This window comes from Wallemia ichthyophaga (assembly GCF_000400465.1).
Source record: "Wallemia ichthyophaga EXF-994 unplaced genomic scaffold scaffold18, whole genome shotgun sequence".
Classification (NCBI taxonomy): Eukaryota; Fungi; Basidiomycota; class Wallemiomycetes; order Wallemiales; family Wallemiaceae; genus Wallemia; species Wallemia ichthyophaga.
Window position 1 is genome coordinate 25,208 of NW_008806291.1, and position 23,145 is coordinate 48,352.

Below are 23,145 nucleotides of genomic sequence, written 5' to 3' on the forward strand. Positions count from 1 at the left end.
GTCAATATTAAATTTATTATCAATTTACAGTTATTCATCTGCCAAATCCTCTCTGAAAACCTTTAATTAGTTTATTTATACGTTTTTTACTTTTCCACTCACGCAAAATGCAAGTCGCTGTGTTGGCCTTTATCTGTAGACTTGACGGGGATTTTGCATTTCGGACACACATCTGTATCATTCTCCTCTTCGCTACTTGATATTGTTATAGTTTCTGTCGTCATCTCCTTTCCCTGCTTCTTTGTTGTTGCACTAGCACTAGCATTGGCACTGGCACTGGCGCTCGCAAGAAACGCAGTCAGTCCCGTCTTCGGTTGGTCTTTCTTCTTCTTCTTCTGCGACGGCGCTGCTGCCGTGCTATCTGTCCGCTGCCGCTTTGCTTCTTTGTGTTTCACCACCTTGTCTCGCCTTTCACCGCTTTCACCGCTATTGCCACTATTGCCGCTATTGCTTCCTAGAAACCCCGCAATGCCTCTCTGTCCCTGTGATATGTAGTGGCTTAATTAGCATACCACGTTACCTAACATCCACACTAGACTCACAGCTTCCACCGCCGCCAAACCAGAAAATGACAGCGCCAACTTATTCACCTCATACCCCAACCTATGTTCATTGGGAATATCTTTCATCTCACTCGCTACAAACTCCCTCAGAAGCTTCTCTGCGTGTTTCTGAATCAACTCTGGTCCAAATGCCGCGTTGTATGGGAAAGGTGATTGGTGAGAGCGGGATGGTTGGTAGAGTTGGTTAATAGAGAGAACAATACTCTTGGGCCACATTGTCCGTTTATCTTGTTCGCCTCTCATTTCTTTCAACCTCTGAGACAACTCGCTTGAGAGGATTTTAAACCAATGGCGGATCTCTCCGACAGTTTTGACGGTTGGGCGGAATGACTTGGATGCGAGCATAGATTTGGTCATGACGCGTTGCGTAACCTGATCTGAATTAACACCGCGAATAGTGTTGTAAATCCAAATACTCTCTTCGCCGAAATGTCGCTGCATCTCACTGAGTGGCACAGTAAGAAGGTCTGATACACTAGCTGCATCGTAATGTGCAGCAAGAGTTTCACCGAATTTACCACCGAGGCTGCGTATTTTCTGGAAACGCATCGGCGCAAGGAAGTTGTTCACGGCGGTTTGACGTAGGATGGTCTGTGCGTCTGGTTTCTTCCATGCTGAACATATCTTGGCTAGTATTTTGTTGTGCGAGATTCCAGCTGAACATGTGTAGCTCAGCTGCTCGTACATCGCTCGTCGCATCCCGGATACTGCCTCGGCACCGATCTGGAGTGCGACATCTGACCAGGATGGCTGTGTGTCTGTGTCGGTGTAACAGTGCTCTCGCTTGTCATCGTCCTCCTCCTCCCGCGTACTCACCAAATTACCCAAGCCAGCGAATGATATGATGGGAGGGTATGGTAGTGCGTCGTCGAGTGTCTTGTCTGGTGGGAGGTGAGCTATGAAGGGATATCTGGATGTAAATTGCGTTAGAGCGGGTGATTTGATGCTAGAAACACCAACCCACCTCTCTATAATCTTCCCTCGCACCATCTCAGTGAGATCAATGTACTGCTCGTCTATAGATGCCTTCTCAATCTCCGAGTTTGGGAAGTAGTCATGCATAAATTTGAGCACCTTGGAACCCTCTCTGCGGTAAGGATCGAGTGATACCTGTGTATGTTTGTGAGAAAAATCAAGTGAGACATAGAGTGAAGATTTTCACTAACTTTATGAGTAGCTTGAGTAGGGGGATCGTCCCAATAACCGGGTTCTTCAACGCCTTCTTTATAGGTGGCTACATGTACAGGGATTAGATTTGGACATTTCTTCTTGGCCTAGAAAAGTTAGATGACGTCATGTTGTAGATTGAGAGGTACCTCGAAAATATTCTCATGGCGGGATACACCGGCATTTCTGGCAGGATATGAGATGGCAATGAGGCCATTCCACTGTTGCACCACGATAGGAGCGTCGATAGGGAGGTTTAAGCGTTTCCGTTCGAACTGAGAGAGGGTGAGGAAGTGAGAGTGAGAGGAAGGAGGAAAGAAACCTGTGCGTAGGCTGAGGAGATTGAGTGAGCAATAGCACTCTCCTCCAAACAACCCACTCACCTGCATCTAAATCAGCATGGCAAATAACTCGCAGTGGATTTCTGGAAGCTTTGTGTTAAATGGATCCATAAGAAAGGAAAGAATAACACCTCGCGTCACTTGGGCAATTAGTGAGAATATTTCGATATGACATTGATTGCTGTTGAGATACGCGTCTCTTTATTCAAAACGAGAATGGCGACGCGTGATAAATTGAGGGAATTAAGGGAAGCTAGGGAAGGCGGTGGAAGGGCGAAGCAGTTTAAGGTGGATTATGGATTATTTCCGCCTATGTTTAAACTTACAATCCCCAGATATCAGATAACGTAGACATTTACGATCAAGTTGACGAGGACGGATATAAATCAGTTTACAATGAAAGAATTAATAAACCAGATTTCATTCAAGATGATGATGGCTTGGGTTATTTGGATAATGGTTTAGACGATTATGATTGGTCAACTCAGAACCCAGCCAGCGGCGACGACGACGACGTTAAACCAAAGAGAAAGCCCCAGAATAAAAAGGTTAAACAGAAAGAAAGCCTCGGTGCCTTCTTTGCGCGATCTCAAACCACCAATCCTTCCCCTCAAATGTCTTCTTATCGTAAACAAGTCCCAGAAACTCAAGCTGATGATTTCATGTCCAACTTGTTATCTGGGTTAGATGATTCATCCACCTCAAACACTCTAAACCACCCCCCACGTCGTCAAGCTATCCCCAAATCTAACTTGTTCGCTAAACACAGATCTCATGATGAGAATCCAGGTTACAGCTCTCAATCAAACAACCCAGTCTCCTCTTCAGACCCTCCTTACTCTTCTGATCTCGATTTAGCCCCTCCTTCCTCCAATTCCACCCACTTACGCAGAAAATTTGATGAAAACGCTTCCATTTCATCTTCCCCTACTAAAAAACTACGTAATCATCCCCCTTCCAGTTCTGACAATGACTTTGACCCCTTTGAAGATAACTCGAGCGTGAAAAATGAGGTGAAAATTGAACCAGATGGTATAAACTCTTTGAATAGCGTTGATGACACTAAAAAACCCTCTATCGACATTCCCAACAACACCGCCCCCAAAGCCTGGCTCTCTGTTCTTGATAATATCGCTCCCTCTCCTCCACCCTCCCCAAAACCAGATGATCATGTCGACTTTAAAAGGGAAGGTTCCGCTACTGACAGCCCTCTCTACGACGATGAAGGCTGTGTGCGCTTTTACTGGCTTGATTACATTGAAGACTTTGGTCGCGTCATTCTCTTCGGTAAGGCCTTTGACCCTGACGCAAACAAATGGCAGTCAACTTCCGTCTCTATAGAGGGCATCCAGCGCAATCTTTTCGTCACTCCACGACCTTTCAAACTCGACGATGACGGTAATCAGACTGATCAACCTGTCGAGCAAATGGACGTGCACAACGAAATGCAAGACATACGCAAAGCCAGTAAAATTAAATCTTGGGCTGCTAAGTTCGTAAAACGCAGCTACGCTTTCGAAGAAAAAGACATCCCCCATCAACAGTCTGACTGGCTCAAGGTTATCTATGGCTTCAACGAGCCTCATCTTCCGCTAGGTCTGTCTGGAAAGACATTTTCGCATATATTCGGCACAAACACCTCTCCATTTGAACTCTTTGTCGTTAAGAGACAGATCATGGGTCCATGCTGGCTCAAGTTGGAGGATGCCTACGTCACACAAAAGGGTACTACATGGTGCAAACACCAGTTCACTGTCACTGATCCAAAAACTGTCCAGCATTTCACTGAATCTGATGCTGAATCTCCCAAAGAACCCCCACCACTCACCATAATGAGTTTGGCGACAAGAACTACTGTCAACCACACCGCCAATTGCAGAGAACTCGTCGCTGCTACGGCAAGAGTGTGGTCTGATATCAATATTGAAGATCCTACTCCACCTGAACAGCAGCCATCATCCTCCATCACTCTCGTACGTCCCATTGTCATGTATCCACCAGGTTTCGAGATGAAGGCTCGTCAGCAGAAACCAAAAATTGAGCCGATGCGTAACGAGAAGGCGGTGTTGAGCAATGTGCTCGCTTCTGTGCAGCGACATGACCCTGATGTCCTCGTCGGACATGATTTAATGGAAGATAGTCTTGAGACGCTCTTGAACAGAATGCACGAAATGAAAATACCTAATTGGTCCAAAATGGGTAGAGTCAGGAGAGATAAATGGCCAAGAGCCAAGTTTGGACGCAACAAACTCATCACGAGTGGAAGATTGATCTGTGATTTGAGTTCAGATGCAGGAAAGGTGGGTTGAGTATGTATAAGTGGATTTTATCTCATTGCGCACCTATTGCACACTTTATAGGGCATGATCTCTTCGACTACTTGGTCCATGACTGAAATGGTTGGCACTCACCTGGGTACTCAGCGCGAGGATATCGACCCTGACGACACTTCCGCCTACCTTGATCGCTTCTCTCCTTCACCAGACCGCATGATACATTTCGTCAAACACTGCGAAGTCGACGCCGTCTTCAATATGGCTCTCGCTGCTAAGGTCCAGATACTCCCTCTCACCCGCCAGCTCACCAATCTCGCCGGTAATAGCTGGGGCAGGACTCTTACTGGAGGTAGAGCCGAGCGTAACGAATTCATTCTCCTTCACGAGTTCCACAGACAAAAGACCATTTGTCCAGACAAACTCAGCAAGTTCGATAAGAAAGCTGCGCAGTTGGAAGCCGCTGCTGAGAATGGCGAAGACGAAGCACCTTCTAAAAAGAAAGGAGGTCGCAAGGATAAATTCAAGGGTGGTCTTGTTTTCGAACCTAAAAAGGGGCTGTGGGATAAGTATATCCTCGTGATGGATTTCAACTCGCTTTATCCATCTATTATACAGGAATACAACATCGACTTCACCACAGTGGAGCGCCCGGAAGATGATGGAGAAGACGAGGAGAAGATTCCAGAGGTTCCTCCACCGGGATCTGGTCAGGGTGTATTGCCGAAACTGATTGCAACGCTTGTCAACCGTCGTAAACAAGTGAAGGGGTTGATGAAGGATAAGAATGCGACGACAGCCAAGTTGATGCAACTTGATATACGTCAGATGGCCCTCAAGCTCACGGCTAATTCTATGTATGGTTGTTTAGGTTTTGAAGGGTCCCGGTTCTATGCACGCCCTCTCGCCGCGCTGACAACTTTCAAGGGTCGTGAGATCCTCACACACACGCGCGAGCTGGCTGAATCGATGCAGCTGGATGTGGGTATTGATTTTGGTTGGTGGATGTTGCTCACGATCTGCTAGGTCGTCTATGGTGACACGGACTCCGTCTTTATCAATTCGAACGCATACACGTACGATGATGCGCTCAAGGTGGCGAGCGAGTTCAAGAAGTACGTTAATGAGCGGTACAAGTTGCTCGAGATAGATCTCGATGGTGTTTTTAAACGGTTGTTGCTTCTGCAGAAGAAGAAGTACGCGGCAATCAAGATGGCAGATGGCGTCGAAACAACTGAGGTGAAGGGCTTGGATATGAAGCGTAGGGAGTACTCGCAGCTTTCAAAAAACACTTCGCAGTACGTCCTCGACCAGATACTCAGTGGGGAGTCTACGGAGGTTGTAGTGGAGCAAATACACGAGTACTTGGGTGTGGTGAGCGAGAGCATCCGTAGCGGCAAGGTGCCACTGGAGGAGTATATCATCAACAAGCGCTTAGGTAAGGACCCAGAGGCTTACCCCGACTCTAAGTCTCAGCCACATGTCCTCCTCGCTCTCCGCATCAAGAAACGCGGTGGTGCCGTGCGCAGTGGTGACGTCGTCAGCTACATCTTCTGTCAGTCTCCAGATGGCTCCTCCAGCAAGACGGGCAAGGCGGAGAATGCTCACAGTATAGATGAAATCAGACGCGATGGAATGTCAGTGGATTATGAATACTACCTCACTTCTCAAGTCCTACCACCTATCGAGCGTCTGTGCGATAATATCGAGGGCACAGACCGTGCGCGACTAGCGGAGTGTTTGGGTGGGTGGTGCGCATTATTTTATGGTCTATTAACAAACCAAACCTTATAGGACTCGACCCTGCTCGTTTCCAGACGCAAACGATGGGTGCAAGCAACGACAAGGAATTCCACACCCTCGAATCGCAGATGTCCGATAAGGAGAGGTTCAGACATGCTGAGCGACTCGTGCTACGCTGCGTGGGTTGTGACGAGCAGAATGAGTTCGGCAGTCTCCTTGATGATGTGGGTTGAGTGTGTTGTTGTCTATACTAGCTTACATGACCTGCGCAGACTAAACACATGCAGACGCGCGGTATCGTCTGTCAAAATTGCAAGGGTGTGCTGCCTCTTGGAAGCGTCGCCACTCAGCTCGAGATAAAGCTTAGGCAGTGCATTGCGCGCTATTACGAAGCTACCCTGGTTTGTAATGATCAGGCTTGTGGTAATACCACTCGCATGATGGGCGTTTATGGTAAGCGGTGCCTTGCGCCTAATTGCCTCGGAAGTATGTCGTATGCGTATGACGACCAGATGCTTTACAATCAACTTTTATACTTTGCGAGATTGTTCGACGCGGATAGGATCATGACGCAGGCTAAGACGGGTGGTAATTATGGTGCGTTTTCTAGATAGTGCAGTTAGCACATACACACACAATCACACTAACCCTTGTACAGATGAAATTCACCTCCTCTGCGAAAAAAATAAACCCACCTTCTTTACCCTCCACAACACCGTGGCTAAGTTCCTCGAACGCAATGCTCGCTCCGTGGTCTCTCTCGCTGATATTTTCTCTTTTATGAACCTACAGCAACGTCGTTGGAGAGTGGCGGTGTGAGACATGGTTTAAAATGTACTATTTATGTGCTTTTTATGAAAATTTATACAACTCTCTCTTGATTTCAATAATAATTCAGCTCACTTGGCCTGGCCTGCTGCGTCTTTTGCAACTTTGCACATTTCGCAGTTGAAAACGACGAATTCGCTCTGTTCTGGGGGAGTGTTAGGGACTTGTATCAGATATACAGCTGCGTACCACTCGGAGCGACGAACACGGCCATAAATTCAGCTGGTTCAGTCTGGCTGTTGTTTGCCGAGACTGCATGCAGCGCGCCTGGCAGTTCTGACCAGGTATCGTTTGTGCTGAGAATCTTCTCCTCTTCTGCCTCTTTCGCGCCTGGTTGGTGGACGACGCTGCGGATGGTTCCGCTGAGGACTGTACCAACGACGAACGCCTCACCGTGGTGGTGCGTAGGTGTAACCGCGCCTCCTTCGTAGCGCACCTTGAGTCCTACTACTACCTTGCTGCTGTCTGTGGGGAGCACGTGGCTGAAAAGCGGTGTGAATGTGTGTCCTGGGAGCGACATTGTAGATGTTTGGTGGTTTGTAAGATAGGCGTTGTACACAGCGTTTTGAAGGTGTCTTCCCCAACGTCTTCTCACTTGCGTCATTTCACTCGCAAGACCGAGACCGAGACCGAGACCGAAACCGAAACCGAGATATGCTCTATGTAGTTTCTAAATGCGTTGGGGCGGTGGCCTATTAGTCATGTCTATTTGTGCTAGTCTTTCACTCAAGCTGGGATTGTCGAATTTGCATTTCAAGCGAATCATTTGAATCGTTAAGCGTCGAGCAAGGAGTGTTTTAGTAGAATGTAGTAGCCGTAGCCGGCTTCAAAGCCAACTGATCCTCAAGAAACCTTCTCGGCATGGTCATGAGTCTCGAATAGCTCTCTGAATCGTCAGCTGCTATTCATTTACAAATCGCCGGAAGTCCGTGTCTCATGAACAGGTGAACGACAAACTCCGAGCTAAGATTGGCCAAGAATCCACCAAGAATCATTGTGGATCCGTCTGTTGCCAAGCTTGTGCTGTTATCAAACCACCGTCATCTCAAATACACAAATTACGCTATCAAAGTCGCCGGAAAAATCGTTAGCCCGGAATTTTACAGAATCCGTAAATGATATGGCCGTTTATTGCCGTCTAATCGCGGGTATTACATATGGTCCGTATGAGAAATAAGTGGATACAGGACATTCAGGGAGTGTCCAACACGCCTTTAACGCCTTCACCAAGATTTATCTTGCGAGACAACTCTATCTGAAATCGCCGGAGAAATTCCCGCCGAACAAGCAAATCACAAAGAATAATGCAGCAGCTGAGCATATAGCTTTCTCGCTCTGTAGCAATTTACTACACAAATCTCGCTTTTTTACTGCCCACGGGAAATGTCAGCGCGCTTAATTTAGCTCATGTGGATGTCTCATTAGGCACACGCATGAACATAGATCTATAAATAGATTACGATGGTTTCTGACTTAATAAACTGCTCAACTCGCTAATTTCTCATAATCAACACAACCAACACAAAACATGAAAAAATCTGCCAATTTCACTGAGAAAGTCGAGCACATCCCTCAAGAAGAAGCTCAACATAATGAATACACCACTGATTACACCAACGATCCTGAAGCTCAGTCTCAGCGCACATCTACAGACGTCAGCTCAAAGAAACGCCGCTGGTCGCTCTCTACCGGATCCCTGAGATCTGCTGGCGATGGGGATAGTCCTCATATTGTCAGCAATCGCAAACTGGTGTGGAAGGTATGTTATAATAACTGTAGCCTGTCGAAACTCCCACTCACATTCCCACAGATGGACCTTGCGATTATGCCGTTAGCGTGTGTTTCATTTGCAAAAAATTTGCACCTTACTCACTCACCTTAGCATCTTGCTCTACCTCATGGCTTATCTCGATAGAGGTAACTTGGGAAACGCGAAAACGTTCCCCGGATTCGAGAGCACCGTCTTCAACGACCAGGACGACAAATACGCGCTACTTAGTTCCATGTTTTACATATCTTATTTGGTCTTTCAAGTTCCTCTCACATTGCTCGCCAAGTATATGGCTCGTCCGGATTTAATGATCGGGACAGTGGCAATTCTCTGGGGTATTTCATCTACCCTACAATCTACAGAATTCAACTACTCCGGTGCTCTCGCATGTCGCTTTTTCCTCGGCTTCTCTGAAGCTGGCTTTGGTCCACTAATGCCATTTTACTTCTCTATGTTTTACCTAAAAAATGAGCTAGGTAAGAGAACAACAATTTTCATAGCAGCAGCACCGCTAGCTGGTGCATTCAGTGGTATCATTGCTTATGGAATTGAGCACATCGACTATAAGATAGCCAGCTGGAGATTACTTTTCCTCATCATGGGCTTGCCCTCGATCTTGCTCGGGATTGTCACGCTCTTTGTGATACCATCACGTATCGAGGTCACAAGATGGTTCAACGAGGAGGAGAGAGCGCTGGCACAGGCGCGCAAGAACTCTGAAATGACGCAAGAGAGAATCGGTTACATCAACTGGCGTCATGTCCTCAGTGGATTCCTCGATTTCCGCACATACATCAACTGCTTCATATACATGTGCATAAATGTAGCCCTCAGTTCTATTAGCAGCTTCCTTCCTCAAATCCTCACGGATTTGGGATACACAGGTGCCGATTCGCAACTTTACTCCGTCCCGCCATACGTCTGCGCAGGTGGATGGATGGTGAGTACATGGTGCAACGCTTTTACATTGCTCACTCCTTCACTAGATCATTCTCTCTTTCATCTCAGATAAATATCAGATGCGCGGTCCGGTAATTAGTGTCAACATGCTAATCAGCGGTATAGGATACTCGATTTTGATAGGGACCGATCCATCATCGCTGAATGCGCGCTATGGTGCCATTTTCCTCTCCGTAATGGGCACATACACAGCCATCCCACTGACGCTGTCGTGGTCAGCATCCAATGCAGGCTCCGAATCCAAGAAGGCAGTAGCTATCGCTATGTTGAACACTATCGGACACACATTGAGTGTGCTTGGCGGTTACATCTACCCCGATGCAGAAGCGCCAGAGTATACGCGTGGATTTGCTATTTGCATGAGTTTCGCTTATGCTGGCTGCATCGCTGCGGCTACTCATAGTACCATTCTTTGGTTCATTAATAAGCGCCGCGATAGGGAGGAGGATGTCTCAGAAATCGGAACACCGGATACCTTTACTCATGCGGACAAAGCGGTAAGTGGGGTACTTAGCGTATTCCAAAGCTGATGTGATATCTAGGTTGGATTCAGATACACGCTTTAGAACGATGTGAGCGTATGTTCTTGGGTCGCGTGTGTACTTTTAGGATTGTATAACATTATAACTGTATAATTGAGGATATGTATGTCAATTCAACATGATTATGAGTGTATAAACGCTCGCACTACAAAGAGGTCGATGCGCTTTCATTGGAGAAATGCGTCAGGCTATTCAAGAGATACAGGCAGCCTTTGCCGTATACGGTAATAGAATTTGCAGCGATCAAATTCCGAATAAGGTGTGCTCGGCTCACCCTGCAAGTGGCCTAGCAGTTAAGAAGAAAAGTAAAGCCTTTTAATGGCAATTTATAAATACAACAATGTGATTATTTTCATTGACGCTCCAACATTCCAATCATATCATTGTATCCGCTATTCACTCAATATTCACCGACTTGAAATCTACTTTTGCCATCGATTTCATCCCAAATGACTGATTTACGACTTTTTAACAACTTGGAATAAAAGAGCTTTACTGGTAGCTCTGGCTGAAAAGAGAATGATTTTGGTAGATTTAGATTCTGGTTGAAATCGCTCTGGAGCACCCGGTGGTGCAGTTGGATATTCACAGCCGTATCGGGAATAGCAGGATCTAGATGATACCCGGTTATCAATTTCTTGGCGGTGACGGGAGCGAGGGAGCCAAGGGGGAATTGGGAAGCGTGATGGATCAGCGGGAATGATTTTAGAATAAGAGCACAAAATAGCTCCCATTCATCGACTCCTCTAACCCTTCAAGTACATACGCTTATCTCAAAAATTCTCCGGTTCAGGCACCGCCGGGTACTGCAGAGCGAGGGTGACCGACACCGAGAAGGTGAAAAAGGCAAGAAACATCCTTTCTGCTTACTATAAGCTAGTCGCCCACTAAAAACTTGGGATGCACAGACAAAATTCATCGACAAGCGCATACTCGGAGGAAGAGATAGACATAGAGAAAATGGGCGGAGAGGGGGAAAATGGGATTAGAAATGAAGAGAAGGACCAAGAACAGGAGCAGAAGCAGAATCACTTGGACGAGTATCTTGTCCAATTCACCCAGAATGACCCAACGAATCCGAAAAACTGGAGCAGTGGTCTGAAATGGTACACGACGGTGCTAAGTTCGGTGTTCATTTTAAGCAGCACAATAGCGTCGTCGCTGCCGTCGACAACCATAGCGAATATGATAGAGGAGTATGACACAACGGAGACAATAGCAATATGCACCATCACCATGTTTTTGCTAGGATATGTATGTGGTCCACTGTTTTGGGCGCCACTGTCGGAGGTATACGGACGCAAGCCCATCTTTACGCTCACGCTCTTGTTGTATACGCTGTTCAACGTCGGGTGCGCGCTCTCGCCAACCATCACCGGCCTTCTCATCTGCCGTTTGATTGCTGGCATAGGAGCAAGTTCACCGCTTACGAATAGCGGCGGCGTCCTCACTGACATATGGGAGATGGATGCTATCGCGATACCGATGGCGCTGTTCTCGTGGGTTGGTGTATTGGTGCCAGTGGATACTGCTAACACACTCGACAGTCTCGTGCCCTTCCTGGGACCGGTACTGGGGCCGATAATTGGCAATTTCATGATCATAAGCGTGCCGTGGCAGGACATATATTGGCTCATGCTCGCCTTCGGCGGAGTATGCTGGCTGCTGTGTGTGTTTACGCTGAAAGAGACATACGAACCTGCGATACTGCACAGACGCGCGGCACAGCTGCGAAAGAAGACAGGCGACTCGGGGTACTACACGGCGCAAGAGAAGACACAGCCAGCGATGCGCACACTGCTCAAAACCAGCCTCACGAGACCTCTCCTTTTCCTCGTCACAGAGCCACTCGTCATTTTCTCCTCTTTATACGTCGCTGTGATCTACACCATCCTCTATCTCTCCTTCGAGATTGTGCCTTACGTATTTCGCGGCGTGTTCGAAATGCGGCAGGAGATAGCGGGTCTTATGTTCATCCCTATAGCCATAGGAATGTTCATCAACCTGGCCATCACCATGGTGGGGGTGGGGGTAATGAGGAGAAGGAGTGCAAACGTAGCAACCAAGAGTCTCCCCGAAGACCGACTGCTACCAGCCATTTACCTCGGTGGGCCATGTATGGTAGTGTCTCTCTTCTGGCTGGGTTTTACGAGCAGGGCCGATGTGCCGTGGGAGGTACCCGCGGCATCGCTCATCCTATTCGGCGTGGCTATCGTGAGCATCTTCAACAGCTTCCTCAGCTATCTTGCTGACGTGTATGCGGTGTACGCGGCAAGCGCGCTGGCTAGCAACACTATTGCGCGCAGCGTCATCGCGAGCGTGTGCCCCCTCTTTGTGAGGCAAATGTTCGACGCGATGGGCATCGATTACGCCTGCTTGCTACTCGCTCTCGTCGCCCTCACCCTCTGCGCTGTGCCCGTGTGGTTCAGACTGCGTGCCGCGTCGCTGAGGGCGCGCTCGGCGTATGCGCGCAGGGTGTAAGGATTTATTGGTTCGTTGATTGTAGTTAATGAGTAATAAGTTATGCATATCATTCCACGTCTATTCAAGGGTTTTGTTATAGCTGAGTTGTCAGAATTTCTTCTTCTCTGCCTTCTCGACCGACTCACTGGCAGAGAGAGAAGTGGGGAGGGTGTAGCCACGTGCAACACCCGCCCTGCCCGTCTCAAGCTGACTAGGGGCGTCTTGGCCCTCGCGCACCTCTAGACCCTTCCAGGAGCGTTCGTTGTGGAGGAAAGCGGCAGCGGCCGAGTTGTGCATGACCTGCAATGCGTTTTCCTTGGTTCTGAGTGTGAGTGCGTCTGCACCCTCTTCCAGCTGCCTCTGCACCTGTGCAGAAGCATCAGATGAAACTCCGTCGTCGAATCTGCGATGATGGACTAGTCGACCGGAAGAAGCGGAGAATGTGGGTGCGTCAGGGTCGTGATGCACAAGGTGATTCTGCTCCTGCTCCGCCTCGCCACTACCGCTCAAATTCCACCTGCTGGATGGATCGAGGAGGGCGGGGAAATCGAGTACATACTCACCCGTCCACGTACGACCATCGAGTGCCATTTCGAGCTCGAAAGGTGTAACGACGGGAGTGATGAATTCCTTGCTATTAACGATACTGCTCTCTTTGCACGCGACGACACACCACGCCTGGATTTCACCAAAATTGCCCAATTTGGCCGGGTTCAACTTGCCTACTGCCACCGTATAAACTTTCTTGCGATGGGCTTGCAGCTTGGCGCGCAACGCTCGCACGAGTGGGAGGTAGCTGGCGGTCGAGAGTGTCCCCACAGCCAGACCGAATACGTCGCAGTCGCGCGCTTTAGACGCTTGCGCATACCGCCGCTGTAGCAAGCGGTTCTCACTTCCTGTCGCATCGCTCACGTTGTGAGTGGTTGGGTCATACGCTAGCACTGCCACGCCGGCGTGTGTGAGGACGAGATTTGTCAGCTTTAAGGACGCGCCCCCAATGTAGATGAGCAAGGTACGCGGTGGGAGAGGTGCGTCGGTGGGGAGCGTGGTGGTGCTGACTGGTCGCTGTGCTATGGAGGGGTTGCGGGGGTTTGTGGATGTGCAAGAGTTGCATGAGTTGCTTAATGTGCAGCTATTCTTGGTATCGCTGCAACCACAATCCTCTCCACGCGCAGCCTCCTCGCCCTTCAAGGCAGACCCATCGGCCTCGTGGTCCTGCATCTTAGACTCGTCGGCGGGGCGAACGGGTGGGGGAGCGCCGCTATTGAGAGCCGGGTAGACGATGGAAGGTGGGCGGTTATGCAAGTGTACGGTCATGTCCTTTAGTCTGCGATTGAGGCCATCGCACACGGCTGGTGCTTTCCACGCGTACGCGGTGTCAGAGACGAGGAGGGCGCGTGAGTGGGTGTTGGTGTACCTCTGCAGGATACTCTGGGCAACTGCATCGACACACACCCCCACATCCAACCGCCTCTTCCCGAGAACGTAGATTACGGGGAGGCGAGCGCTCGGTTCTAGACAAGCGTGGCCGTAGTGGACGATAACATCGGCGTCGACGTGCTGGGCTGCGACTTCATCGACGCAGCAGGCGTTGTAGGTGGTGTCTGCGAGGATGTAGACGCTGTGGGCGGTGCCTGGATTGAGACGGCGCAACTCGGCCAGTTCCCGCACGAGATCCCGGTACACGCCGACCGAGTGGTGCAACAGCTCGTCGGGGAATTGTAGGGCTATCTGCGGTGTCGGTGAGGCGGGCACACACCTCCCTGCTCTATCCACTCACCCTGCTGTAGCCGTGTTCAAGTATATCACGCGCTGTACGCTTGATCTCGTACCCGTCGTTGTCGCCGTTGTCGTCGGAGATGTCGTGCGGAGAAATATCGTTGCGGGCATGTATAATATCCTCGCCGGAGTTGGTGATTGTGGACATTAACGGGATAAATTTATATTTTATATTTTAATTCGATGTTGGTCGTTGCTGCGAGAGAGTCTTCTCGGTTGATAACCAACGGCGAACGTGGAGAATAGAGAATGTACGCAGATTTAAATTTGCCAGCGGTGTACACGCATAATGAACCATTGAGGAAGGAGAAGAAGAACAAAGCCAATAAAACGAGTGCAGCGAGTACACCGAGTACACCCACAGCACCCACAATAGACACCACACAGCTAAAATCGCTTGAATCTCGTACACGTACCCTCATTCACTTGGGTTATTCTGTAGCTGGTTACGATCATTATGTGAAAAATTTCACCCACTCAAACCACAACAATCCATTCACAAATTCACAGCCGCTATTCCCAGGGCTAGATACGCGTAGCTCACACAATCCACGCACTCTAATCCAATTAAGCAGACTTACAGTTGAGTTGGATGAAGCGGGTGATGCAACCAAGCAGTTGGGACAAGGTGCAGTGGGCGTGTTGAACGCGTACGATTTACTCGCAGTCAAACCCACGGGCCCAATCACATTCAATCACGCCTGTTTGAATATGTGCACTCCTTCTCCATTCGCTGTGCACATAATTCAGCTCGATCTTGCTGCTCACTCTCGTCTCCCTTTCTTCCTTAAGCGCTCCACTCTCGGTAAGGCTATCGCTGATGGCGCTTTCTTTGAAGTTTGCTATGGTGGTGCACTCGACGGTGGTGATGATTACGCTAGAAGAAATCTAATCGCAAATGTTAAAGAGTTGCTTAGAGTCACAAGCGGTAAAGGAATCATATTCAGTAGCTGTGTTTCTAACGCACTCCATTTACGCTCACCTGGTGATATTATTAACTTGGCTACAGTATTTGGAATGAATCAATCTGTTGCTAAGAAGACACTTACAGATAATCCAAAGACGGTTATAAACAATTCAAACTCGCGGCGGCTGTTTAAGGGAATCTTGAGTGATCCAATTATCCATCACCCAAGTAATTCTGCCAAGCGTGCAAGTGATAGTACAGATATTATAGATAACTCAAATAACACACCCAACACCTCTAAAAACCCACCAAAGAAGAAGAAGCAAGTGTAGAAGATACATTACGTCATTACCTCATTACGTCATATACAAATTACTCAACCCCCAACATTGTTTGAATTGGATTCAGTGGCTGGCTCAGTTTGAAGTGGATTGATTGACCCTGCGAATGATTCAACTTGGGTTGTTTCGTTGTTACTACCATCATTCGCTAATCCAGCAACGCCAAATGATGAATCGGAGTGAGTGGAAGGCGTGGGGGTGTTCTTGATACTCCCATCGTCAACGCCTTCAAAACCTGCCTGATTCGATCTGGAGAAAGAGTCGCCGTGTGTGTTTACACCGTAGCCCCCTTCATCTGTGGCTGTGAGGGTGTGTCAGTCATATGAACACCTACCATTTCAATCACTCACTATCATTACTATAATTACTCATACTAAATAATCGATAAGATGAATATTTTCACTCTCTTGATAGTTGTAGTAAATTCTAAAATCAAATCCGAATTGAAACGGTCACCAAATAAAATAAAAAATGGGGCGTAAATCAGCGACCAAGAAGAAGCAAGTGGAGGAAGAGGAGGAGTATGAGATTGATTCTATTATAGATGCCATGATTGGTGGTGTACGGGGGAGACCTGTAAGTGGTGTACTAGGAGTGATACGCGTGGATATCTTATCGAATTCAAATTAGAAAACTCTCAGCTATTTTGTCAGTTGGAAGGTTTGTTATTTTACGCGCGTTTTTTCCCTCTCTCACACTTACCAGGGATACCCAGAATCTGATAATTGCTGGGTAACGGACGGTGACGCGAACAATGCAAGCGAATTGGTTAAGAAGTTCTGGTATCATAACCCAGACTTATACGTTGATCTCGGTTTGAAGCCTAACAAGGTGGAGAAGCCACAGTCTCTGATTAATCGCGAGAAAGGCAAGGATATCCAACAGGAGGAGGATTTGAATGACAATAACGAGGATCAACAGCACAACCGTACTTTCCTCAATCCTCCTCATTCTCCTGATGAAAGTGACTTGGACAATGGCTTAGACCATGACGTAGACAATCATTCCAATGAGGATCATCATCCTGCTATTCCCGCTGATGATGCTGACGATGCTGACGATGCTGACGATGCTGACGATGCTGCCGATGCTGCTCACAGTGATAAAGCTGCTACGGTTGATCCTGAGCCTGAATCTGATACTCATTCTCACTCTAAACTCCACTCTCACTCTCAAACTCTCTCTCAGCCTCCCTCTCGCCCTAAAAGAGGCAGAGGTCGCCCTTCAAAAGCCTCTCTTGGACTAAATCCCACTGAAAAACAAACAAAGTCCAAAAAGTTCAAAATTTCCTCCTATGAGTGGGTTCCCTTGTCTTTTCTATCACTCCCACTTCTCACAAACTTTCACAGCGATGCTCCACGTTGGGATAACCACCTCGACATCTTGGGCGTCAGTCGCTCAGATGTTCCCGGTGAAAAAGCCATGTTCAAAGTCCAGTTCGATGATGCGCGTGTCAATGTCTATGGTTTTGAAGAGCTTGTTGAGAGAGCTCCAAAGACAGTGAGCTGGTTAATTGCAATCTCAAACCCCTCTAACAACCCTCTCAGCTCTGCAGATATCTCTCTATGTACATGGACGTAAGTCCCAAGAAACCATAATCTCACACACTCAAATCATCAGTTCGACAAAGCTCAAACAGATAACAGTGAACCGTCTAGACCTCTGAAAAGACACAACCAAGACGGTAAAACGTTTTTTGAAGTTTGAGTCGTGTCGGATTACTTGGTAATCTCTTTTCTTTTTTTTTCACTCGCCACTGTCAATCAAAACTCTACCCGCTAGTTGCTTTCTGTACAATTTAATCAATCTCTACCATATAAATTTGTAGTTGTTCATTTTAATCTTTACAGCTCCTCATGTACGTGTTGTGTGCCTGCTGCGCTCTCCGGTATAGCTGTGCTGGTTGGGTAATCAGCCACGTCAAATATCGTGCCATGCGCCGTGTCATTGTCTTTATGTGTGTCAACCAGTGGTGAGTGTTGGATGAATTCTTTCTCGGTGCTCTGTTCAACATCTTGACTGTTGTCGTCGTTTTCGAAGGGTGTGTGTGGCTCTTGATGGTAATGATCGTATGGCTTTTCTTGTGCGTCCTCCTGCTCCTCTATGCGCTCCTCTTCTTCCTCTTCTTGCTCGCTCACGTACACCTTCCCCACGCTCGCCACGCGCGACTCAAACTGCTGCTCGAGAGCGACGACCTTGCCAAACACCTCTTCAAACAATGGCTCTAACACCAAATCGGTTTCTTGGACATCGCTAAGATGATCGACACGCTCGTCAAAGGTTTGCGTGAGATGGTGATAGTGCATCCAATCGCGATAAGTGACACCATCCGTCCAAGCGAGTGTGCTACCAACCTCCCTCTGTGCTCGAGTGAGAAATTCACGCGGCGCGCTAATCGCCTCCCCGATCATCTTCACTTCCATCTCATCTATTTCTCCCTGCCAACGCACCATACCGTCCAAAACGTTTTGGGCGAGCTGGCGCAGTTTGTTGGTTACTTTCGTACGGACTGTTTCTATGTTTTGGGTGTGTGTGTGGTGCTTCTCATCTCCTTGGTCACTAATTTCACTCATTTCCCGCTCGTGGTAGTCGACAAAACCATCCATCAGTCGCTGGAAATCACTCGTGAGCGATTCGACAGCCTTTTCACTGCTTAGTGTGACTGACGACGCCAATTCTGCGCGCTGCGTCGAGAGACGGTGCATGAATTGGACCGCACTGGCATCGAGAAGACGAGATAGCTCTGTATGTGTGTCATTGAGTGTCGTAAGTGTTTCTTCCAGATGGGGCGTGGGTTGTGGTGCTTCTGGCACCGCTGTGCCCGTGCCGCTGTTTTCTTTGACTTGTTCTCCCTCTCCCTCTCCTTGCTTCTCCCCCTCATTCTCACCCTCACTTCCGCTCATGCTTGCGAGGAAATAGCTTATCTCATCCGCTGTTTCGCCAGTCGCTCCGTATGTGCTGGCTGTCTGGGGTGTGTTAGTGGGCTGCGCAGTGTAATTTGGTGGGAGCGTGGGGTATGTGAGAGTATAACAAAGTGTGAGACAGTGTGAGACAGTGTAATAAGAGAATGCGGTAGAATTACACGTGTATGATTGTGTGTTTTGTAAATATACGCAGGTACGAGAAATGGGAAAGTGAAAAATAATGTCAAAAGAGATGAAAGAGTGAGTGTGCAAATGCTGGAATGGTCAAGTGCTAAAGTCGCAAGTGCCATAGTACTCACTGCATAATCCACAGTGCTGCATAATAAAGCCTTACTCCACTCACACCCCTTACATCCACCACGACCCCACTAAGGACTCACATTAGAGCGCTGGACCTCGATCCACTCGGCAAGTCGGCTAAGGACAGGATCAAGGAACTTGCCTTTGAGCGAATGGAAGTGTTTGACGGTAATGAGTTTATCGTCGAGACCAAATTTGACATACTGACCGAGAGCCAAGCGGGAGATGTGTGATGTTATTCTGTGACTAATAGCGAGCCACTCAGCCACTGCGCGCTTCAAGTACTTTGTGAGGAATGTGCGTATATGCGGATAGTACGTTTTAGTGTACGACCAAGTTGTTGAAAGTGCCCTGATAGCCTGACGCTGAGAGTATGCGTGCACGACACTTAAGTGGGGGTGCAGAGCAGTGTAGGTGTTTTGAATTTGCTTATGAGATTGGTTGAGAAGAGAAAAGACACGCTGAGTGTGCTTGTGGGTGGAGATTGGGAGGTAGTACTTGTCGTGATATACCTTCCAATAACGCATTGCAACACCCTGCCATTCATCATAAACAGGTTTAAACCTATTCGCTAGTCTTCTCGATTGAATTTCGAGTCGTGGGTGGATAGAAGCGTTGTAGAGGTGCGTGGCACTCTTCTTGGATCTGCTGAGATAAGGTTCGAGCTTAACTAGCTGAGTTGTAATCGGATTAAGCTTATTTTGAGCTTGTTGAAGGTGAGGGAGGATGACTGGGTGAACGTGGTCGTAGTAGACGGGTTCAAAGTACTCGACGGTAGACTGATGACGCACGCAGAGGTCACTTGAGTCGGGAGTAATTGGAGTGTGGCAGAATAAGTGGGCTAGAAAGGTGTAAAGGAGGAAAAAGAGAGTGAAGCGCTTGACGAGACTTGTAAGCCTGAAAGGGGATCTGCTTCTAGGTACGGGTTCCACAGGCTGTACACGATTAGACTTTGTATCTGTTTTGACTTGGTCGTGGATGTCCTGTGTGGTGTTAGCCGTGTTAACCGTGCTAGGCAGTTCAACCAGCTCAACCCAACTCACACTAAAGAGAATCTTATCTGGGAGATTCTCCTGCTTCTCCTGCTTTTCCTGCTTCTTCTCCTTCTTTTCAGACACTGGAACTGCTGGCGTTGGCTTGTTGAGATTATTTCTAGCCATGGATGCAATTGAACAAGAAGGAATTGATAAAATTTTACTGAAAAATACATGAAAACCATTCAAATCAGCCAGTTCTCAACGCTGTCGTCTTCCTTCCACTGCGTAATAAACGTATCTACGAACGGTTTAACTAATTTACCGGTGGTTGAGATTCCATCCACTCTTGTGAATGATTCAATGTAGATCATCTTTGGGTGGGGAATTCCAACCAATTTAGCGACCCAGATTGCTGCAACCAGCGAAACACAGGTAGATGGCCCATTCATTATCAACATATCGCCCAAGTGAGGTGAAGGTGCATCTGTAATGCTGTTAGAGCGTGTTGATGAGGGATTTGATATATCTGGTGGTGGTAGAATACTCAAACTCAAGCATTGGATGAATGAGACAAACAAATTTCCAGGTAGCTTGGAGTAACCCTCTCCAACGCCTCTTAAGCGGTGTAGATACTTGATAGCGTAGTATCCACTATCAGTCCAATCCAATGTAGCCGCTGTTTGCTTGAAATTTTCAAGTTCAACGACTCTATTAGTGGTAAGGGTGTCTCCGGAGTGGATCAGCCACAACCTAGGCGTGTACACCTTGAACATTAAAGCATCAATCATCTTCAATAACTCGGCGGAATGACCTCCACTTCCCATCATGACCGATATAGACACCTTTTCTCCAGGCTTCTTGTTCACTTTAGCAGAAGCACCGGATCTGAACTGGTTGATAGTGATCAAGCACTTGCCTAGAAGGAATAGCACTGCTGCTGCTGCGATTGAAATGTATTTATTCATCCGTGTGCGTCCTTGGTGGTCGTAGCACTCGAACTATCAACATGGTTTGTTATTATAGTGTGTTATATTACCATTTCTAATACCACTCAAAGCCAGCTACTCTCGAATCCATCCACCCCGGCGACGGTAAAAACTTCCCAAAGCCAGGCCAAACTATCACCATGCACTACCACGGTACTCTGCTCGATGGCTCTGTATTTGACAGCTCTTACAGAAGAGGACAGCCATTTTCATCCCCAATTGGAATTGGAAGGTTGATTGGCGGTGAGTGATAGTGCTGACGTGTATGCCGGCGTCTAATCCGTCCTACAGCTTGGGATCAATGTGTACCTCAAATGTCTATCGGCCAAAAGGCAATCATCACTGCCACCCCTGAAGTTGGCTACGGTGAAAGAGGTTTCCCCCCAGTGATTCCACCAAACGCAACTCTCAAATTCGAAGTTGAATTGCTTGCTATTCAATAGACTCGTTTTATTGGTGTTGAAAGCGTCTTCTAGGTGTGTTTGTACGCGTCTTCTAGCTCTTTTTCAACGCGTTTTTCTTTTTACAACTTTCATTGTACACATGTCAATTTTCATTTGAACGGTGTCTTAACATTCATAAGTACTGTTTGTGAGTATTTATCCTTCCTTTCCCTCTCAAATCCCCTCATGAAGAAACACAATCCATTCCAGGTTCCGCTCTCGACGCAGCGATATGTAGAGGTTTACAACGTACTCAACCAGCACAACTGTACAAAGGTGTGATAGGTGCTGTGACCTGCTGTCTTCTCACAATCCACCTAGCTTCTCGACCTCGGTTCTGGCGCTGGCAGTCTACTCCTCGAGCAGCTCCTCAAGCCTCCGATAAGTCTCGATGACGATGCACTCCGCCTCGCCCACTACCACGCACTTGACAGCGACCTCGCCGAGCTAGACGCTCTCTCACGCCTACTAGCCTCGCACCGCGACGCCACTCTACGCTGGTCCACCGACCTCACTCTCCGCCTTTACCACGCCGATTTCGCAGCTACGTTCCACCCCGCCTTCCGCGCACTAGACGCCATCGTTGCCGTGGAGGTGCTCGAGCATATGCAAGAGTCTGTACTGGCGCAGACGATGCAGCTCATCCTAGGCACATACAGCCCACCCCTTTTCATCGCTACAACCCCCAACTACGACTTCAACCCACGCTTCACCTCCCCTGCACGCGTCGTGGACCCTACCGGACGCACCGACAGGCTTTTCCGTCATCCTGATCATAAATTCGAGCTGGGCGTGCGGGAGTACACACAGTGGTGCGCGCATTACGCCCGTTTGTTCGGTTATAATGTCTCCGTGTATGGCGTCGGCGAGTCTATCGCGCAGAACCTCAATCCACCCAGTACCGATCCACGCGTCGATGACCGCTATCCGAGTCAAATTGCCGTGTTCAAGCGGGTGCGGTGTGCGGGCAGGATTAATACTGAGAATACTGCGAATACTGAGGAAAGTGACCTCACCCAACCCACGCAACTCCCGCCCCTCCATTCCTCCTACACGCTCCCGAGCGCCGCGGAGCATTTGTCGCGGAGCAGCAAACTCAACGCCGGAACACCCGGAACACCCGGCACACCCGGCACACCCAACACACACGCAATCCTCACCCACCTCTACTCCCTCCTCGATCTCCCGTTCGGCGGGAGCAGGGTGGTCGTAGCATCTGCGCTCAGTCTCTGGGACACGCACATGCAGCTCCTCTGCAGAGGCGTTTTCGCCACGCTCCTCGACGCCGTCAGAAACAGCGGCAAGTATGGCGGTGAGGTGTCGACACTGGATGTAGACGGGGTGCGCGAACATAGCAGCCAACTCAGCGAGCATAGCAATCACAGCAATCACAGCCAACACAGCCAACACAGCGGAGACGCCTGGTTTATCTTGGCGAAAAACAGCTCCGACACACCCTCCATCGTCTACCGCCAGAGCGTCACGGACGTGCTCCATGCAGACACACTCGCCGCTGAGATGCGCGATAAGCGCAAAACACCCAAGGATAAAGAGAGAGAGCGGCAGCAGGAGGAGAAACAAGTGGATGAGAGATTGGAGTTTGAGAAGGAGCAGCTGGTGGAAAACAGTGAGTATGGCTCCTCCCCTACACACAGCAGCTCTTGTTTGTCAGATAGATACGGTGACACTGACGCCGTCCTCGCTAACCTCCAGCTCAATCTTTGGAAAGCAGACCCTGTGTGGTCTCAAGATGCCGCCAATGCCGCCGATGGCTCCAATGCGGGATGGGGCGATGCCGATGCAAATCCCACTTGGTCGTAGCCTATGTCTTATTATT

The 23,145-nt window shown here is 48.5% G+C and overlaps 13 protein-coding genes across 13 annotated transcripts; 7 read left to right on the forward strand and 6 right to left on the reverse strand.

The window, feature by feature from the left end:
* Nucleotides 1-30: 30 nt before the first annotated feature.
* On the reverse strand, nucleotides 31-2,246 carry J056_001739 (N-acetyltransferase eso1; the record flags this gene model as incomplete). The annotated part of the gene is made up of 8 exons (XM_009271367.1): nucleotides 31-52; nucleotides 103-482; nucleotides 543-1,473; nucleotides 1,528-1,673; nucleotides 1,730-1,837; nucleotides 1,880-2,052; nucleotides 2,114-2,154; nucleotides 2,203-2,246. 8 exons carry the CDS (start codon nucleotides 2,244-2,246, stop codon nucleotides 31-33), a joined length of 1,845 nt encoding a protein of 614 aa, XP_009269642.1.
* Nucleotides 2,247-2,287: 41 nt separating this feature from the next.
* J056_001740 (DNA polymerase alpha catalytic subunit) lies at nucleotides 2,288-6,906 on the forward strand (the record flags this gene model as incomplete). Its single annotated transcript, XM_009271368.1, has 7 exons — nucleotides 2,288-2,359; nucleotides 2,407-4,371; nucleotides 4,432-5,325; nucleotides 5,371-6,088; nucleotides 6,139-6,311; nucleotides 6,360-6,684; nucleotides 6,746-6,906. 7 exons carry the CDS (start codon nucleotides 2,288-2,290, stop codon nucleotides 6,904-6,906), a joined length of 4,308 nt encoding a protein of 1,435 aa, XP_009269643.1.
* An 80-nt stretch (nucleotides 6,907-6,986) lies between these two features.
* J056_001741 (uncharacterized protein) lies at nucleotides 6,987-7,435 on the reverse strand (the record flags this gene model as incomplete). The annotated part of the gene is made up of 2 exons (XM_009271369.1): nucleotides 6,987-7,060; nucleotides 7,105-7,435. 2 exons carry the CDS (start codon nucleotides 7,433-7,435, stop codon nucleotides 6,987-6,989), a joined length of 405 nt encoding a protein of 134 aa, XP_009269644.1.
* Nucleotides 7,436-8,443: 1,008 nt separating this feature from the next.
* On the forward strand, nucleotides 8,444-10,212 carry J056_001742 (uncharacterized protein; the record flags this gene model as incomplete). Its single annotated transcript, XM_009271370.1, has 5 exons — nucleotides 8,444-8,674; nucleotides 8,726-8,751; nucleotides 8,798-9,626; nucleotides 9,673-10,143; nucleotides 10,189-10,212. 5 exons carry the CDS (start codon nucleotides 8,444-8,446, stop codon nucleotides 10,210-10,212), a joined length of 1,581 nt encoding a protein of 526 aa, XP_009269645.1.
* Nucleotides 10,213-11,088: 876 nt separating this feature from the next.
* On the forward strand, nucleotides 11,089-12,669 carry J056_001743 (Polyamine transporter 3; the record flags this gene model as incomplete). The annotated part of the gene is made up of 2 exons (XM_009271371.1): nucleotides 11,089-11,687; nucleotides 11,736-12,669. 2 exons carry the CDS (start codon nucleotides 11,089-11,091, stop codon nucleotides 12,667-12,669), a joined length of 1,533 nt encoding a protein of 510 aa, XP_009269646.1.
* Nucleotides 12,670-12,759: 90 nt separating this feature from the next.
* Nucleotides 12,760-14,578, reverse strand: J056_001744 (Diphthamide biosynthesis protein 2; the record flags this gene model as incomplete). Its single annotated transcript, XM_009271372.1, has 2 exons — nucleotides 12,760-14,382; nucleotides 14,432-14,578. 2 exons carry the CDS (start codon nucleotides 14,576-14,578, stop codon nucleotides 12,760-12,762), a joined length of 1,770 nt encoding a protein of 589 aa, XP_009269647.1.
* A 101-nt stretch (nucleotides 14,579-14,679) lies between these two features.
* On the forward strand, nucleotides 14,680-15,669 carry J056_001745 (Ribonuclease P protein subunit p30; the record flags this gene model as incomplete). The annotated part of the gene is made up of 1 exon (XM_009271373.1): nucleotides 14,680-15,669. One exon carries the CDS (start codon nucleotides 14,680-14,682, stop codon nucleotides 15,667-15,669), a length of 990 nt encoding a protein of 329 aa, XP_009269648.1.
* Nucleotides 15,670-15,713: 44 nt separating this feature from the next.
* Nucleotides 15,714-16,050, reverse strand: J056_001746 (uncharacterized protein; the record flags this gene model as incomplete). Its single annotated transcript, XM_009271374.1, has 2 exons — nucleotides 15,714-15,979; nucleotides 16,029-16,050. 2 exons carry the CDS (start codon nucleotides 16,048-16,050, stop codon nucleotides 15,714-15,716), a joined length of 288 nt encoding a protein of 95 aa, XP_009269649.1.
* Nucleotides 16,051-16,149: 99 nt separating this feature from the next.
* On the forward strand, nucleotides 16,150-17,385 carry J056_001747 (uncharacterized protein; the record flags this gene model as incomplete). The annotated part of the gene is made up of 6 exons (XM_009271375.1): nucleotides 16,150-16,254; nucleotides 16,309-16,338; nucleotides 16,384-16,976; nucleotides 17,028-17,178; nucleotides 17,226-17,255; nucleotides 17,299-17,385. The coding sequence occupies 6 exons, from the start codon at nucleotides 16,150-16,152 to the stop codon at nucleotides 17,383-17,385; spliced, it is 996 nt and encodes a 331-aa protein (XP_009269650.1).
* Nucleotides 17,386-17,522: 137 nt separating this feature from the next.
* On the reverse strand, nucleotides 17,523-20,062 carry J056_001748 (uncharacterized protein; the record flags this gene model as incomplete). Its single annotated transcript, XM_009271376.1, has 3 exons — nucleotides 17,523-18,644; nucleotides 18,983-19,885; nucleotides 19,946-20,062. 3 exons carry the CDS (start codon nucleotides 20,060-20,062, stop codon nucleotides 17,523-17,525), a joined length of 2,142 nt encoding a protein of 713 aa, XP_009269651.1.
* Nucleotides 20,063-20,121: 59 nt separating this feature from the next.
* J056_001749 (UDP-N-acetylglucosamine transferase subunit ALG14) lies at nucleotides 20,122-20,844 on the reverse strand (the record flags this gene model as incomplete). The annotated part of the gene is made up of 1 exon (XM_009271377.1): nucleotides 20,122-20,844. One exon carries the CDS (start codon nucleotides 20,842-20,844, stop codon nucleotides 20,122-20,124), a length of 723 nt encoding a protein of 240 aa, XP_009269652.1.
* Nucleotides 20,845-20,885: 41 nt separating this feature from the next.
* J056_001750 (protein 1) lies at nucleotides 20,886-21,308 on the forward strand (the record flags this gene model as incomplete). Its single annotated transcript, XM_009271378.1, has 3 exons — nucleotides 20,886-20,892; nucleotides 20,941-21,108; nucleotides 21,157-21,308. 3 exons carry the CDS (start codon nucleotides 20,886-20,888, stop codon nucleotides 21,306-21,308), a joined length of 327 nt encoding a protein of 108 aa, XP_009269653.1.
* Nucleotides 21,309-21,494: 186 nt separating this feature from the next.
* J056_001751 (Small RNA 2'-O-methyltransferase) lies at nucleotides 21,495-23,129 on the forward strand (the record flags this gene model as incomplete). The annotated part of the gene is made up of 2 exons (XM_009271379.1): nucleotides 21,495-21,584; nucleotides 21,630-23,129. 2 exons carry the CDS (start codon nucleotides 21,495-21,497, stop codon nucleotides 23,127-23,129), a joined length of 1,590 nt encoding a protein of 529 aa, XP_009269654.1.
* Nucleotides 23,130-23,145: the final 16 nt, after the last annotated feature.